General features: G+C 40.1%; 1 protein-coding gene across 5 annotated transcripts in view; it reads right to left on the bottom strand.

The window, feature by feature from the left end:
* Window positions 1-36: 36 nt before the first annotated feature.
* The window catches only part of EHBP1 (EH domain binding protein 1), a 256,095-nt gene continuing 238,025 nt past the window's right edge, over window positions 37-18,106 (bottom strand). For all 5 annotated transcript variants that reach the window (XM_038750933.1, XM_038750935.1, XM_038750937.1 and 2 more), the window contains 4 exons: window positions 9,877-9,976; window positions 8,651-8,724; window positions 1,248-1,362; window positions 37-1,123 (listed from right to left, as the gene is read on the bottom strand). In XM_038750933.1, the coding sequence (XP_038606861.1) occupies window positions 1,033-1,123; window positions 1,248-1,362; window positions 8,651-8,724; window positions 9,877-9,976 (380 nt within the window). In that variant the 3' untranslated portion in view covers window positions 37-1,032. The remainder of the gene's footprint in view (window positions 1,124-1,247; window positions 1,363-8,650; window positions 8,725-9,876; window positions 9,977-18,106) is intronic.

Below are 18,106 nucleotides of genomic sequence, written 5' to 3'. Positions count from 1 at the left end.
GCTAAATGTCTGCACTGTAAGCCAAGAACGGCTGCATTTACGGTAAGAAAGATTCGGTTTTTATTGAAAATTTATATGTGACAGTATTATAATAAATAAACAGGTAACCGTTTCACAAAAAAAGAGACAGAACTATGCTAGAGAAGAAAACATTAACGGGGGAATTCGCACACGGTGGAAGGGTAGACTTTTATAGATACAGAATAAATATTAACAGCATTCTTGAGCCAATGTAGAGAGACCCAACAAAACGAGGGAACCAAACTAGATATAATAAATAATGATCAATAAAAGATGGCGCAGCCTCTGATCCTTTGATGAAGAAACGCTTCTGTAAACCGATGCGTGTCAATTAGCCCCTTCTCCTATCACGTCTTCAAATCGCAGGGCCCTTTGCAGTCTCTCTTTATAGAACCTTCCTCCGACAAATCACAGGGACTGAACTGGTATTATGCTTACAGTAAAACGTAAAACCGCAGGAAACCCCCCCCCGCCCCCCCACTTGTAAATAGAGCACAGATTAATAATTTGATTGTATGTGATCTAACTATAAAATTTAGGTAGCTTATTAAGTATTACATATGGCAGGACTAGATGAAACCATTCATGATATTTTTCTCATCCCACCCCCACCCTCACCTACGCAATTACGAACAGAAAAACCAGACTTTTGTTTTCCTTAACGTCGAGGGAGGGGGGTGCCGTTCCCCACCCCCCCCAAGACATCTTCCACGCCAACCCCCCCAAAATCCACCTCCTCGTAGCATCTTCCATACCCAGAGCCCCCGCGATGTGTCTGTGCAACTCTATTTCACGTGATTTCGACAAAAACGACTAGCTCACAAGTAAAATCCCGATACAAAGCTATCTCTGAATAATATTATTCGCGGGGGAAGGACGGGCTGGAGGTGGGGAGGGGAAGGTGGAGTCCATTCTGGCCGAACAGAATGGGAAAGTTTGAAAATCGGCTAGGCGACAGGCTGCGGTTGGCAGGCTTGGGGCCGGGGGCTTTGCGAGGAAAGGTGAGGCCGGTCACTGGAGGACACACTTCTCCTCTTTCTTGGCCATCTTGCCTTTGTTTTGCTCCAGGGTTCGCTCCAAGTGCTCGTCTTCTTCCTCGGCCCTGGGAGACAAAGGAGAAGGGGATGAGACGGTTTCCCCCCGGGGTTCGGCCTAACTTTTCCCCAACTTTGGGGCTCCTCGGAGGGGGGGCCTTGCTTCCTTCCCTCGCCCCCCGGCCGACTCACTGCTTCTCCTGGGCGTCCAGGTCCCGGACGAGGGCGTCGCGCTTGTTGACGAGGCCCACCAGCTCGTCCAGCAGCAGCTGCTCTCGCCTCTTCTGGGCCTCGGTCTTCTGCCAGTCTGGAGGGGGTGGGGGGCGGAGAGACACAGGGAGGGAGAGGGAGAGAGAGAGAGAGAGAGAGGCGCGTTACAGGCGGGGCCCGGTCCGGCCGCCTCGCAGACGGCTGCTCTTCTGCCCAAGGTGCCCACTGTTGGGTAGGGACTGTCTCTAGATGTTGCCAACTTGTACTTCCCAAGCGCTTAGTCCAGTGCTCTGAACACACTAAGCGCTCAATCAGTACGATTGATTGCTTGATTGATTGTGGATGGGCCTGGGGGCTTGGAGTTGTGGTGGGGCCTGGGGGCTGTGGACGGGTCTGGGGGGCTGTCTATGTTGCCAACTTGTCCTTCCCAAGCGCTTAGTACAGTGCTCTGCACCACAGTTAGCGCTCGATAAATACGATTGATTGATTGGGGGCTCAGGCCCGGGAGGCTTCGGGTTGTGGACGGGCCTGGGGGCTGTGGGCCGCTCTGGGGGCTGCGGACAAGCCCTGGGTGTTTCGAGCTGTGGATGGTCTGGGGGCTGTGGATGGTCTGGGGGTTGTGGATGGTCTGGGGGCTGTGGATGGTCTGGGGGTTGTGGATGGTCTGGGGGCTGTGGATGGTCTGGGGGTTGTGGATGGGTCTGGGGGCTCAGATAGGCCCGGGAGGCTTCGGGTTGTGGACGGGCCTGGGGGCTGCAGACTGCTCTGGGGGCTGCGGACACAAGAACTGGGTGTTTTGAGCTGTGGGTGGTCTGGGGGCTGTGGATGGTCTGGGGACTGTGGATGGGTCTGGGGGCTCAGATAGTCCCAGGAGGCTTCGGGTTGTGGACGGGCTTGGGGGCTGCAGCTGCGGACAAGCCCTGGGTGTTTCGAGCTGTGGACGGGTCTGGGGGCTGTGGATGGTCTGGGGGCTGTGGACGGATCTGGGGGCTGTGGACGGATCTGGGGGCTGTGGATGGGTCTGGGGGCTCAGATAGGCCCGGGACGCTTCGGGTTGTGGACGGGCCTGGGGGCTGTGGACCGCTTTGGGGGCTGCGGACAAGCCCTGGGTGTTTCGAGCTGTGGATGGTCTGGGGGCTGTGGATGGTCTGGGGGCTGAGGATGGTCTGGGGGCTGTGGATGGTCTGGGGGCTGTGGATGGTCTGGGGGCTGTGGATGGTCTGGGGGCTGTGGACGGATCTGGGGGCTGTGGATGGGTCTGGGGGCTCAGATAGGCCCGGGAGGCTTCGGGTTGTGGACGGGCCTGGGGGCTGTGGACCGCTCTGGGGGCTGCGGACAAGCCCTGGGTGTTTCGAGCTGTGGATGGTCTGGGGGCTGTGGATGGTCTGGGGGCTGTGGATGGTCTGGGGGCTGAGGATGGTCTGGGGGCTGTGGATGGTCTGGGGGCTGTGAATGGGTCTGGGGGCTCAGATAGGCCCGGGAGGCTTCGGGTTGTGGACGGGCTTGGGGGCTGCAGCTGCAGACAAGCCCTGGATGTTTCGAGCTGTGGAAGGGTCTGGGGGCTGTGGACGGGTGTGGGGGCCGCGGACGGGCCCGGGGGTATGGACGGGAGCGAGGCCACGGGTGACTCCCCCCGCAGACACCGCGAGTGAGTCCCTGAGCCCCCAGGCCGGCCCCCCACTCCCCACCCCAAACGGCCGAGGCGCCGCAAATTTCCGCCTCGGCCCGCTGGAGCGGTCGGACGCCCTTCACCCTGGGCTCCCGATGCTTCGCCCTAACTTTAAAAGTAGTCTATCCGCTAATTAGCATTTTCCTTTGAAGTAAAAACCAACGTGCTCCTGCAGTATCACGCGGGAGCTCTCTCGATCGCCACGACTCGGCTTTCTCCGGGAGAGGCTGGCTCGACCGGCTGAAATGAAGGCCCCTTCGCAAAGGGTAATTACGGACTGGAGTCTGGAATCACTTGGAAGAAAAAGCTCGGGAAATCCGAAGGCAACCCGGAGCGGGCCGGCCTGCGTCCCCGGGAGAAAGGGGATCCTAGAGCCCTTTAGGGAATCCCATTGGTCCTGCTCCTGTCTTGAGCAGGGGGCACTTTAATTTCATAAAAATGGGGGCGAATTTCACATTTGAAGCCCGTGTGAAGCCAAAGCCAACTGCTCTCCAGCCAGACTGTAAGGGCTTGTAGTTGTCAATCAACCACCAGTCTACTCCGCCTCCCTCATTAGGAAGGTAAACAATGAAAAGAAGAAGTAGATGATGAGGGAGATAGCAGAACAAATGAGGACCAGGAGGGAAACAGGACACCGGCTTAAAAAAAGAAAAAATCCATAGCCACCGACTCACGCAGTGTCCTTCCCCCCCGCCCCCCACTAAACACTTTCCCAAAAAACAGAGGAAAGAGGGTGTGCAATCCTTTTGGGTTTCTCTCTCCTCTCTCCATTGCCCTGGGCAATCATGTTAAAACTCACATGGCTGGTGCTTATTCAGATAAACCTAACAATGCACACCAATGGTTACCATGTGAATCTTCACAAACCACACAAGAATGTGCTGGTTCAAATCCCCCTGACCCCCCTCCAAAGCAAAATTTATTCAACACAGCAAACTGCTCGGCAACCTTATGAAAGCAAGGGGTGCTAGAGGGAATTCTGTCTTGTATTTACAAATTAAAAATTAGATGCATCATCGTGCGATAAAGGTTAAAACGGCAGCGAAAAGCAAGAAATGTTTAATTCGCTTTTATCGCTGTCATTTTGTCAGTAGGAAGAGATGCATGCACATACATCACACATTCATATAGAAGAATATGAAAACACAAATAAGTATGTAAATGAAATTATTGCGCACCGATACAAAATCCTGAATTATTCTCCAGGCAGAAGCATGTACACGGCCACACACCTTACGGCGGGAAGTTCTCTGGATATAGTCCCTGTTTTAAAACCTATCTAATTTGCAAAAAAACCGTTTCTTCTTTCAAACAGTAAACCTGCAGGAACACTAAAACCCATACCACTCACTACTGTTTGGACTCTAAGATTAAAATGAAATAATGGACGGATGATAGAAGACAACATTTACAAGTGTGTATTTTAATCTAACAGAACTACCCAAGGGGTGGATTCCAGGTAACTGTAGTATCGAGAAACTGTTCAGAATTTAATTGGAGTCAAAATTGTTTCATTTGCCACAAACTTAAATCTGTCTCTAGAAGATTAACAGGCTTTGATAAAAACAAATCTTTCCACTTAAAACTTCCAAGGGCACGTTTGCAATTTCCTAAGCTTTATACCTTTTTGTAAGAGCTGAACCACTGAACCTTTTGTCAAATACAACCGTATTCTCTCATAAATACAATCTACTGAAACTACTACACAACTGGTCCAAGTCAATAGAACAGATTACGAACAATAAATTATTAATCTCTGAACCAACTGTGAATGATAAGGAAATAACACCCAAATTTCAGAATTCATAATTTTCTCTCACTATTCTTCAGTTTGGTCCAATTCGTACCACAATTACTTGATATCACTCCAATTTACAAACTTATCGGTCGAGATTTCCTCAACAGAAAGTTTCAGTACTTGATCTAGATAAAACAGAAATCCTTCTCCGAAAATGTCCCCATGTTATTCTTTGATTTTTTTATGAGTTCACTGATTGCTATTTTTCATGAATAAAAAAAAATAAACTTTGCTTTTTCTCTGAATTTTAGAAAACCAAAGTTCACTATTTTCAATACCAGATTTAACTGGTCAGATCTCAAACATTTGTTCTTATTTTATTTTTATTCCTCAGTTTTTTAATTATGTTCATCTATGGAACAGAATACAATTTTAAGGAACCGAAGTGCAGAGAATAAATGTTTGTATTCTGCAAACATTCAATTTTACTTTTGGAGCAGGCTTTATCATTTACTTTTCTTTGGTATGGGAATAATGATGTTTTTCCATTCTGAAAACAAAAATGATTTAAATGCCCGTTGTGAAACTGAGGAAACAACTTCATATACAAGGTGCATATATAAAACCAAACTTTATATGTAAAACCATATTCCTATATAGTTCCTAAAGTTACATATAAATATACAGTTACAGATATGTATATATATCTCTCTCTATAACTTTATACATACGGCAATATTACTCTGTTCTATGTATTAAAGTCAATGGCAAAAAAAAGCCCTTTAGAAAAGCTTCAAAGAGAAATATTGTACTATTTTAAAAACCAACAGCAGGTTTGTGGCCTACCTGTTAAGCATTTTGACACGGGATTACTTACCTATAATGCCAGTCACAGCTACCTACTCTGACTATAGCTTTGGGAAAGTCAATATAGGTTACGATTAATTTAAAGATTCCAGCTCGCTCTGCTAGAAAAGCTATACAGTCAACAAAATAGGATTAAGTTTTGGGTAAAAGGGGTGGAAAAGTAAGAGATACTGTTTATTTCTACCTCCCTAGGAGCTATGTACAAATAACTGCTGTTCTATTTGAATTTTTTTACTATATGTAGTTACATTCCTACAGATTAGTATTGTCTACAATAAGCTGATAATTGCTTTGCAAAAAGGCAAGAGTTTCCCATATAAACACTGTAACAGAAATGGCCTAAAGTTCTTGTAGTAAACCTTCAACCTTGCCACTATAAACAAGCCCCTCACTTTGATGAAAATTAACACTAGTTTTGTAAAGAGCACATTGGGGGATTGCAGTCAAGTCTTATCTTTAGTTCCAGTCAACTAGCAATCCTGAAAGAGTTTGCATCATCATCAGAGCAGGCCATTTGATAGGATTCTACTGCTGAACCTAATCAATCTATGGAATACTGTGGCTGTGCGGTGTAACAAAGCTAAAATAGATTTACAAATGGGGTTTTAGGGGATAAGCTCCTCCACAGGATTACATATTGATTTTAAATATAAAAAGCTTATCATATAAACCATAACTACAAAAATAGTGAACCTATGCATAAATCCTTTTAGAAGAGCACCCACTTCAAACTATAAGCCAAGAATAAATCAAGATGTACAAAACCCTAAAGAAGATCCATTTCTTGGGCAGAAAATGAACACAGCACTTTTTAAAAGCCCACCCCAACGTGTGCAGAAAAGAATTTATCCTAAGGGGGCATTAAATAACCAGGAACAAAAAAAAAGAGAGAGGGTCTCCAACGGATGTTTGATGGCTTGAGGTGTCATCCTACTCTCGGCTCAGTATCATAAAATTCCACTGATGACAAATTTTCAACGAAATGGACAGAGTGGTCACACTTACATGTCCTAAAAAACCAAGGACTTAATATTATGCTGCTCACAGGTCTTCTTCTGGTTAATCATTTCAATATCTGCTGATGAAAAGACCAGTTGATACTATACGCAGACTGTCCTTTACCCTCCGCCTTATCCCTGTAAATTGAGGTGGGGGAGGTTGCTGAGGGAGAGAGGCACATACATTTTTTAACCACTGTAGCCTATTCATGTGCTGTGTGAAGTGCTTTAACCCTCCAAAAGGCTATTCAACTGCATATGTACCCATTTTAGTAGTTGGCTAAGAGAGCACTGTCTTCAGATCATTGAGCATTACAACGGTCAGCACCTCTATTCGACAGTACCGCCCACACAACTGCTCAGGCTAACAGGACAGGCCGATTTTCCTTTTTCCTACCATCACCTAGCCAAATAAGCACTGACTGATGGATTTCGTGAAATTTTCGCTCCCGAGACAGCTATATCAGTTCACCAAAACCCAGCAACTAACACCAAAAAAGGGCATCTGCTTTCAAACATTCCCTTTAAAGGCTTAATCATTCTCTTCTTGGCCTTCTAAAAAAATAATTTTCCACATCCACATTGGATGCTTGGTCACAAGTGTTAGATGTGCGCCGAATGGATTTTGACACTTAAACTGTAAGCCTGATAGGCAGGATGGTGTCACCGTCGAAGCCTATAGAGTGCTGAAATAAAGTATTTATGGGATGCCAACAGTTGTAACATAAACAACAGCCGGCCATTCAATCCTTACATGTGGACACCCAGACTGGGGGTGGTTCCTCCACTTTTCATTTATCTGTTTAACTTTTTATTCTTTCCTGAAAGCTACTTAGGATCATGTGGCAGTGAAGATTCTCTACCACAAAAATTCTCAAAGGAAACAAAAAGCCAAATAAAATGCCACAGCCAATGATATGAACATTGTACTTTTCTATCCCAATCAGGACAGAAGTGCTTTTTGCAACTTTTACAGGTACACTTATCTAGAATGGATGATGTGCATTTTCTTAGCTTTCCTCAGGCTTTTTAGAGATGAGAAATTTTACAAATGATGAAAATTTAATTTCCTAAGTCATCATCTAAAATTTTCTACGCCTTTTCTATGAAAATAGCCTGAATTTTGCTTGGAATTGCCAATTCTTGTGTTCTGACTTTTAAAAACAACTCTACTTCCTGGCTTTCTCTTCTAAACTTGGGTTTTCAGTGATGTCTCTGAACTAATTAGAATTGATTTATTATAGATCAGGTACCTTATCAGGTGAAGAAAGAAATTACCATGGATTGTCAAAGGGTTGAGAGGTCAATACAGAATAGGAAAATCAATTTGCATTGATTAGACAAAAGGTCCATTTTACAGAGCCCAAAGGATTAACTTTTAAGCAGACATCTTTGAACTATAAGACAACAGTTGCGACTGAGAGGTATAAGGAGAACACTTAAGATGTTTCTGAAAAAACTCAAGGTAAGAAATAGTTTAAGCTATCTGATGTTTACTTATATTATGAATCATCCTTGGGATTATTGTATAATTCATTTAAAAGCATTATGAAAAGTGTGTCATTGTTTCATTTATCCCCTATGTCAATCTCTCTCAGGTACAGTGGCTAGGCTTGAGAGCTGTAAAAGGCTGGAGAAAGTTTGCACCAATAGTTTATTTTCATATTGACACTGTGTATGATGAAATGCTTAGCTGAAATTTAGCAGTTTTTTTTAAAGATGAAAACCTATGAGGTGTCTTTTCCCCTTCCTGTGGAAATATTTTCTTGGAAGTTTATAAAATGAACCAAAATACTGTTAGTTTATTCACTGTTAGTTTATTCACTGCACTTCATTCATCTTGTTCTCACCTACCCTTAATGAATAATATTCAACAGTTAGTATTCTACTTCAAAACATTATGCTTTTAAAAATTAATCTGCCTGAATGAGGTACTTATACATTTCTTAATCTGCTTTTTGCCTGTAAGGCACTTACTTAATTGGCAATATTTTGCATGCTCCTAAGTGAGTCAAGTCTGGGTGCAACAGTGTGCATTATATCTTTAAATTCTTTCTGACAAGCAAATCTCATTGCTGGAACTTTTGCGTTTTACTCTCAAAACATTTCTTACCTTCAATTGCGAGCATTGCCCGTAACTCCCGGTTCAACAGTTCGTACCGTCTTTCTAGGTCATGTTCTTTTTCCCTAGGCAAGTTGCAAAAGTTCATCAATATGTTAATTACTAAATCATTAAACGCTTAAAAGAACCTTTAAGTTACATTGATTTTTAGGACTCATAACTGACTTTTCTCTTTAACTTTAAGCTACTCCAAACAAATGATACACAAACCCAAATGCTTTACCAGGTAGATTATTACTCACATTGTGTTTTGGGGTTTTTTTGCATGGAAAATGTACATATGCCTGTGCTCTCTAAGTCGTTTTCTAACACGTGGGCATTTTGGATACTCTAAATACCGATTATTTTAGTTAAGACAATCGTTACATTGTTTTGCAATTCAGAATGAAGGCTCCTGGTACAGAAATCACGGAGACGGACCCTGATGTGTAATTTTTCACGAAATGCAATTAAAATTCAGGACCAAAAAGTTTTGTTTTCTGCCAAAATTCTATGGGAAGAAATTCACAGAAACAGCTCGTGTCATTACTTTAGAAGATGAATGTATGTCCTTGTCTACACTAGGTGGCATACTAAAAAGAAAACGAAAATACTGCAGTGGTAGTGAGAAACTAGGAAAGAAAAAAGGCTCTGAAATAGGCTAACTGCCAGAGATGAAGAATGCTTACTGTTTATATTTTCCCCTTATTTTCTGACCCTGTTAACTGTGCTAATGCTAGCTTTTCCTGATCAATATTTACATTTAAACATTAGCATTTTATTCCAGGATACCAACGGGATTCACATTTTACCGGTAGCACAAGAATGTTCAAATATCTGCATCATTTGTTATACTTTCTGATACAGTGTTGTCCAGAATGAAGGAATGCTTGTATAAGTCTGTAAATTCTCTGAATTTCAAATTATTTTCCCTTAAAAAATAGGACTGTTTTGTTGTATGAGTAAACTGTGCACTTTTACTACATATCTCACTTTCCCACTTTTTGGTCTTTAATATTGCAAATGCTACGTTTTTCTCAGTCTTCTTGCACCCCTATGAGGTATCTTAATACATAAGTAGAAAGTATAGAAATGTGTTTGTCTCGGTAAATGTACATAAAATGTATTGGCATTTGATAAAGAAAATTCTAAGTCTGAAGAAAATGAAGCCTACAAAAGATCAGATTTTCTATCAGTTTTATATGCTACTTAGAAATAGATTTTTTTTGAGTACTTACAGAAGGGAAAGTTGGTTCATTCTTCTTATTAAGGCATTTTTCTTATTAACCAACATAAACCACTCTTGCATCATAGCTTCTTCTTCTTCTGTGTTCCTTCCTATAACACAGGATTCATCCCATTATTATATGACATTCTACAAGTCTCGTAATGGTTATTTTCAGGTTTTTAAAATGAAATACATCATTTTAGCTGGCGCAATACTGTATTTTAAACTGTTAATATCATAAGATTAGAGGGCAAAACCTGAAAAAAAAATCAATGTTTAAATAATCATAAGCCAATCTTTTAAAGCTGAAATATTTCGGCATGCATGTTTTCAGTCCCCCTTAACATACCTACAGATCATATTAACACTAAGTACAGTAAACACAGTGTTCTACCGTTTAAATCCTCCCCAGAGGCTTAATTGTTATTATGTTTCAGTGAGGAACTTAAGGTGCTGACAGACATACTGTCATGATTTAAAGAAATGTTAAAAATCATTATGTAAATTATACGGCCATCAGGAAGAACGCGGATGTCCAGAGATAGTATTTGTTTCCACCTGTAATAGCTTGTTTTGTATTGTTTCAGAAGTAAATTCAAGAGATTCACTTGTGTATTGCCATGTAAACTGCTGCTATATTAAATCAGGATGCATATGAATTGCTCTATTAAAGGAGGCTGATCAGCAGTTTCAAAGGTTTCAAATACTTGTTTTGAATACTGCTCTTTCTCCTATCAATTTTTTCATATACTTCATATATTAGCTGCATCCATTTACCATTCACCATCCCTGCCCACCTCGTCCCTGCCCCCCAACTAAAAAAATACAATTTTTTTTAAGGCGTGGAGGGGATTTTACCGTGTCAAGAAATAAATTTGAGTTTCACAAAACTCAGCCTGTCTCCAGAGGCAGTAGTATTTACGGTTAAGAGTACGTTGAATTCTCAGTCTTCCTTCCTTCTGTTTTGCTTTCTAGAAAGCACAAAGTCAAGTGGTGTGAAGGACATTTCACAGGCTGTGATTTGAAATATGGGATTTTAGGACGAAGAAATATTTTAGTCTACAATTTCTCCAAGTCAGATAATTCCTTTTGTGGATGATACTTATATTTTCAGTTTTTGATATCACACTAACAGGGTAAATAGAAATATTATTTAGAGTCAGAAAATGTCCCGACTGATGCTGTCACATAATTTTCCAATTGCACTTAAAATGTAGAATCCCGTTAGAATAAGAATCCGCTTTGTCTTTGTACCAACTGGTTGCAACTCTACATAGAAAAGTTAACACAATATATGCGTTGGCAGTAAAGGAAAATTAATACCTACTGTTTAAGACTAAAAGAATAAAGGACACGGGTGTATTCCATAATATTGTTAATGAGAAGTTTAAAGGCATGTTCTTGCATTAATAAACATTATTTTAAACAAAGTCTTTATTGTTTTATAGTATTTTTTAATCTTTCTCTTAGGGTAGCTGTTTTTGTATTCACTTTGGACCATGTGATGCCTTGCCACTGGGTCATGTGATATAGGCTGCGATAGGCACAAATCCGTGGGCAGTAACAAAAGAAGAAAGAGTAAAAAGAAAAAGCTGAGAAAAAGCTTGCAATTTGGAAAAAAGCCAATTGTACCCTGGTGAAGGTCTTTTTGATCAGTGAAATGACACATGTGTGCAATATTAATAGCTTGGATTTTGTGATACTTTATTTTTAATTATAACTTCTTCATTTTTGAACTGACAGTTTAAAATTGTTACTAAGTACATAGATGAATTAAAACTTAGTTGCCGCTTTTACACTTCACTATTGGAGCTTTCAAGAAACCCTGCATTAGTAAGCCCATTTTCAAATTAGCATCATTTTTTTCAATGGGAGAGGGTGTACTTGAGGAAAACAACAATGCAGTAGCTATTTTCAGCTAAACTCACACCTCTGATTTTTACATAAGCATATGCAGTTATATTTTTACTTGGGAAAATGACATAATCACTTTTTATTTTAAAATGAAACAAATATTCCACCACTAGGAATGAGAAGTACCTAAAATTTTAAAATGCCAACATATCCATATTGTTCTTCTGGCATACAATGCCACAGAGATTATTTAAATTAACTGAAAAACATGTTTGAGGATGAATCAATACTGTATGTCCAAACCCCTTATCTGACTTAGTACAAGATGATGGAAATCTATATATAGCCTACTGATCTTAAACTTATTTTTTCCCCTCTGATACATCATTACACCATTGTTTCGGGGCTTTAAAAAAATTAAAAAAGCTTTTAAAGCCAGTAAGTTGGACCATTACAAATTAATCCTGACTTTAATAACTGGTTAAAGACCCCTTCAGCTTTATAAGTACAAAAAATATTAAAGCCTGTGATCACAGTAAGCTTTTCTCATTTCTCCTCTAACCATTTGTTATTTAATCCAATACTAGTAATCCAATTTGTCCATCAGACTTTTAAAGGGCAGAATGCAACTTCCCCAGCTTAGACACTTTTCAAAGTACAATATATTTTTCAAATGAATGCTGGATGTTTCATTTTTCCCAACTGTTCCTAGCTCTAATGCATAAGGAAAAAAAGAACAAGATGAACATTGTTCGTACTGATTAAGTAAGAGCTCATTAAAGAGCTGTCAGTGCCATACTTTGAATATGCATGAAGCATATAATCAGATCTAGTACCGTCACTAGAGGAGAATACGGTAAGTACAAAGGATTGATTTAATTACTTAGAGTGGACTGTGGTGGTAAAGCAGTCTTGTTAGCGCAAAAAGAAAAGGAGGTTGTATTCTGGCAGTGCTAGAAAAAAAGGCAGTTTTAGCTTCTACCACAATACCTAATCTCAGGATAAAGCACTTTACATTGTAGCTTAAAATGAAGACTGTCATTATTCTATAAAATGGCCATAATTCATCTTATCTTGTTTAACCTCACCTGGTTAACTACTTCTCTGTTATAATTCTCCCTAATTTATAATTACAATCACTTTCTTTTCTGTAGCTAGTTCCCATATTTTCTTAAAACTTAGAAAAAATGCCTTAAAGTACTGAACTAAAGTTTATATTTGTAACTGGAAAACACAACACTGAAGGGCTATTAAGTTTTATTAAGAACTGTAAAAATGAGTCAAACTATATTTTATACTTTCATATTCTAAAATCATAATAATGTAAAAAACACTACATGCCACTTAGGCAGTGTTCACTCACAAACTTTTAAGTATCTATCCTAAGGATTGTGTAATTTACATATTTTTCCTCTCCTCATCCTCTGCTTTTATTTGAAACTGTCATCTAAAAATTTAGGATTTTGTGTGACATCACATATGTGCTGGCAATTTATTTTATCAACTGGCATGGGGTGAAGGAGGTATTCTTGGTTTCCTTTCTTAGACAACTACTTTCTTTCCTAAATAGGAAAGGTTCAAAAGAAATAAAAGAAATAAAATTGAGTAGAGATGAACGTTTCATATATTCCATGTCTAACAGAAATAAAATCTTAAAATATTGCTAAAATAAAGAAGAACTTTGTCTAAACCCTTAGAAGACAATATAGAATAAGCACCACGCTATATCTTTCATTATTCAATATAAAGTTCAGTATTCTGGAAGCTTTAAGTTGCATCAATACTAAGGCATTCACATAAGTTAAAATGGGCCTACATTTTTTAAAAATATTCAAATATGGCCTATATAATTAATCATACTGCATCAAAATATTTTAAAGTTATTTTTATGACAATCGACAGCATATTTAAGGCCAAGGTTGCTTTTACATAATTAATTTTTGAACTACTATAAATTGATGGGTAGTATATTCTTCTCCTGGGATATTCTAATATGCCGATGTTCATTAGCCTATTTTGGGCAAATTATATACATTTCTTCATTAACCACTTAGCTTTCATGTATTGGACCCAGAGAGAGCATAACATGAATCAATCAGAAAATCACTAGCCACTCAATTATCAGGTCAGAGGATGTATATGAACCATAAAGGTCAATGATCTTTATGACTCCTAGGTTTTTAGATGAACACAATATGATATACAGTGCTAACACTATAGAATTACAGTGGAAAGAGCCCGGGCTTTGGAGTCAGAGGTCATGGGTTCAAATCCCGACTCCGCCAATTGTCAGCTGTGTGACTTTGGGCAAGTCACTTAACTTCTCTGTGCTTCAGTTACCTCATCTGTAAAATGGGGATTAAGACTGTGAGCCCCACGTGGGACAACCTGATCACTCTGTATCCCCCCCAGCGCTTAGAACAGTGCTTTGCACATAGTAAGTGCTTAATAAATGCCATTATTATTATCATTATTATTCTAATATAATAAGAAAAGAAGTCTTTTAGACTGTGAGCCCACTGTTGGGTAGGGACTGTCTCTATATGTTGCCAATTTGTACTTCCCAAGCGCTTAATACAGTGCTCTGCACATAGTAAGCGCTCAATAAATACGAATGATGATGAAGAACGACAGAATGCTAATGAATACTACCAAAAGGACAAGGGTGTAAAAACTTCACAGACAAATATTTTTAGTCCATAGTATATATTTATACTATAAAATATTTAATAATATTATAATAATATTAAATATACAACACAAGGAATACATATAAATAAATATTAAATAATAGTATATATAATACACTATATTTATATATTTATATTTCTATGAGTAAATGGGACAGATAAAACCTTTTTTAAGGAAGGGATCATAATCTATATGATTTCACAGCAATTCACTACTTGACAAATGCTCCCGTTATCATCCTCAAATAACTTTAATATGATAAGCAAAATCACAGGTCTGCTGAACAACTGACACGGCAACCAAGTGAGAGTTGTAAATGAAGTTCAGAAACGATGACCTGCAGTCAAGGCGAGAAGAAGGGAAGGTCAGGCAGGTCAATTCCCTAGGCCTTGCATGGACTGGCATTCAGTCTACTGACTGTGACTTGTCGGGGGGGAGGTGGTGGTACTCCGACTTCTTTAGGGCTTTTTAGCTGTTTAGTGCGAGTTTTGCGGTTGGGTGGTTGGAGACAGCTGTCTGCTGCCAGTTTGATCCACAGGTGCTATAGAGCTTTCCGAACACAAAAGTAGTTGGCACAGATGCTCACATCCTTAGTGTGTGACACTGAGCTGAATGGCTTATTGGTGGGGGGGGGGGGGGGCTCTCCGGGGGCACTGTCCCCAGGGGTAGGTGCTCTCCCTTTTCCCGCATCCCTTAATCAATCAATCGTATTTATTGAGCGCTTACTGTGTGCAGAGCACTGTACTAAGCGCTTGGGAAGTACAAGTTGGCAACATATAGAGACAGTCCCTACCCAACAGTGGGCTCACAGTCTAAAAGGGGGAGACGGAGAACAAAACCAAACATACTAACAAAATAAAATAAATAGAATAGATATGAACAAGTAAAATAAATAAATAGAGTAATAAATATGTACAAACATATATACATATACACAGGTGCTGTGGGGAAGGGAAGGAGGCAAGATCCCTTACACTGGAGATGGTTTTGAGAAGGGGTATGATACAGTTGTGCTGGGCCCTGAATCTCACCATCTCTTCCCTCTGGTTCTAGAGAACCCACGTGAGAGATGCACAGAAGGCAAGGAGGCTAAATTTATATCCCTGCAGATAATTTGGAAACAAAATGCAAAAGTAGAATATTTGGGCTTCTACTTTATCATCTACTTCTAACTTACTAGCTGAATTTTTAATTAGGCTGTATTGCTCCGATGAAGAAAGAGGCTCTGAGGCTAAATAGATGATGTTGCTGTATTTTAGAACCAGTGAGACAATGAAGCAAAAACATGGAAGAATGAATAAAACTCATCCTCAAAAACAAATTCAGAAAAAGATAGTTTTGAGTTGGAAAAGATTCCAGAACTGATGGAAGTCTTGCTAAATGTGTCATTCGTAATCATACAAAATTGAAGAATAGGAACTAACTGCCCAGGGGGAATAAGAAACATCTTTTAAATGACATAGTTTACAGAACTAGGAAAATCTGAATAATCAGAAGGCAACACTGTGATAATAGAAATTCAAAATGTTGGAGGAAAAATATAAGTTTTTCTCTATTGTACAGGAAGATATTTAGTCATAAGCACTGCATGTTATTGCCAAATATCTTAAAAATTATATTATCAAATAGTCAGGGAAGATGAATAGCTTATTTGACTTGATGCCCTGTACATACAGAATAAGATTCTAGGGAAATATGAAAAACATGGTTTAGGTCATATATTAGCTATAACAGAATTACTACAGGCTAAAAAATAATGCAAAAATCAGATTTCACATAACTGAAAAATCACTAGTAATGTAAGTCTCCAATGCTTTCTCTTTCCATCTCATTCTTATGAACAGAAGAAGTACAATGTAATCTGTTAATTCAAATATACAAAAATTGAGATTATTCAGAAACATGACTACTTGGTCCAATCAGGGAAATAGTTTAACATATGATACAAATAAAGACTACCAATTTACTGCTGATGGAGAGCAGGTAACCATGAAACATATCCCAGCCCAGAAACCAAAAGAAACTACATGACAAGCAGCACACTGGTATTTCACTGTATGCTGAATCAAAAATGACCCTCCTAAAATAATTATTTTTTTCTTTTTACTAATAGGAAAATCTCACCAATGAACCTAAAGACCAAATGATGGCATTGCATTGATTATATCATTATCGGCAGCTGGAGTTGAAAGACGTATGGATCACTGCAAGTTGCAGAGGTGCCAAGTACAGAATCGACTATTATCTCATATGTTGCATGTGCTCGCTACTCCCAGGAGCAAGACAATCAATGTGCTGAAAAAGGCAGGGAAGTTCTTGAAATGAGTCAATTTCAAGTTCATGGAGAGTCACCTGCAAGGAGCTCTGTGACAACATCGCAGAAGCCCTTTTGAAGCAAGGAACACAAGCTACTTGTACTAACAAGAATTGCAAATGAGAGCTTCAACATTACTGCCGAGGAGGTATAAGGCAGTGGTTATTGCATGATGATATCACCAAGACTGGTTTGGTGAAATGAAAAAAAAAACTATTTGCAGCAAAGTCAGAAATGAATCATCAATAACTTGCAGCTGCTCACAAGTATAAAAATCTGCAATTGGACATGCAGATCAAGTTGAGATAAGTGCTTCTAATGGTGGAATGCCAAGACTGAAGAGATCTAGGGACATGTTGGCAGCCACAAAATCAAGGACTTTTCAACAATTCTAAGATAACTGTTTGGTCCCAAGTATCCCAAGTACTGAAAAATGCAGGTGGCTTCAACAACACAAATGATATTCTAAATATGTCTTCTGTGGAGCTCCATGAGGCCTAGAGCACTGAACAAATTGTGAAGGCATGAGCTTAGCTCCAAATCCAGGGAAATCGCTGCTGCAATTAAAGTCATGAAAAATAGTAAAGAAGTAGTAGGAGTTGTAGAAGTAGCAAGGCACTGAATCACACACTTGGGAAATACTGAACAAAAAAGTGACTATTCTGTCTTAAGGAGCTTACACTGTATTGGGAGGTAAGGCATTAGGATCACATGGCACTTCTGCAAAAATCTACTAAAAATCCTCCTTTCCCCACCTGAAAATGTCCCCAGCTCCTGGAGGAGGTGGGGATTTATCCTGGTGGTGGCTGGCAGGGAGCAAGGGGCACTCATAGTTTTAAGTGGTTGCTGGGTCCTAGTAATCCTCTTAGAGGGGGAGACCTCTGGGCCAGAAACAGTTGTGAAGACTAAAAAGATAGAGTCATGATAAAGTCATGAACAAGCGAGCCAATCAATTAATTAATGGTATTCATTGAGCACTTAATTGAGCATTTACTGCGTGCCGAGCACTGTACTAAGCATCTGGGAAAGTACAATACAGAAGAGTTGTTAAGGACTATCTATAATGAGAAATTAGAGGAAAAGTTAGGAATGCTAGATAGATGGGCTTTCTACTGCATTTTACTGTGGGCAAGATCTTAACCAAGGTATTCTTGGACCAAATACTGAAGAACATTAACTAGGCATTTCCAGAATTGCAATGTGACTTCACATAGACACCTTACTCATGCTCTCCCTCCTGGCAGGAACTCCCTCCACTTCACATCTGACAGATCACCACCCTCACCATCTTTAGAAGCCTTGACAAATCTCTGATCTTACTGCCTCGTTTTCCTTCCCTTCCCACTGGCTTTAAAGCAGTCAACGTGCCCCCTTCTACCTT

The sequence above is a fragment of the Tachyglossus aculeatus genome, chromosome 9, assembly GCF_015852505.1.
Source record: "Tachyglossus aculeatus isolate mTacAcu1 chromosome 9, mTacAcu1.pri, whole genome shotgun sequence".
Classification (NCBI taxonomy): domain Eukaryota; kingdom Metazoa; phylum Chordata; class Mammalia; order Monotremata; family Tachyglossidae; genus Tachyglossus; species Tachyglossus aculeatus.
Note: the sequence above shows the minus strand (reverse complement) of the source record. Positions and strands in the feature narration are given on the sequence as shown.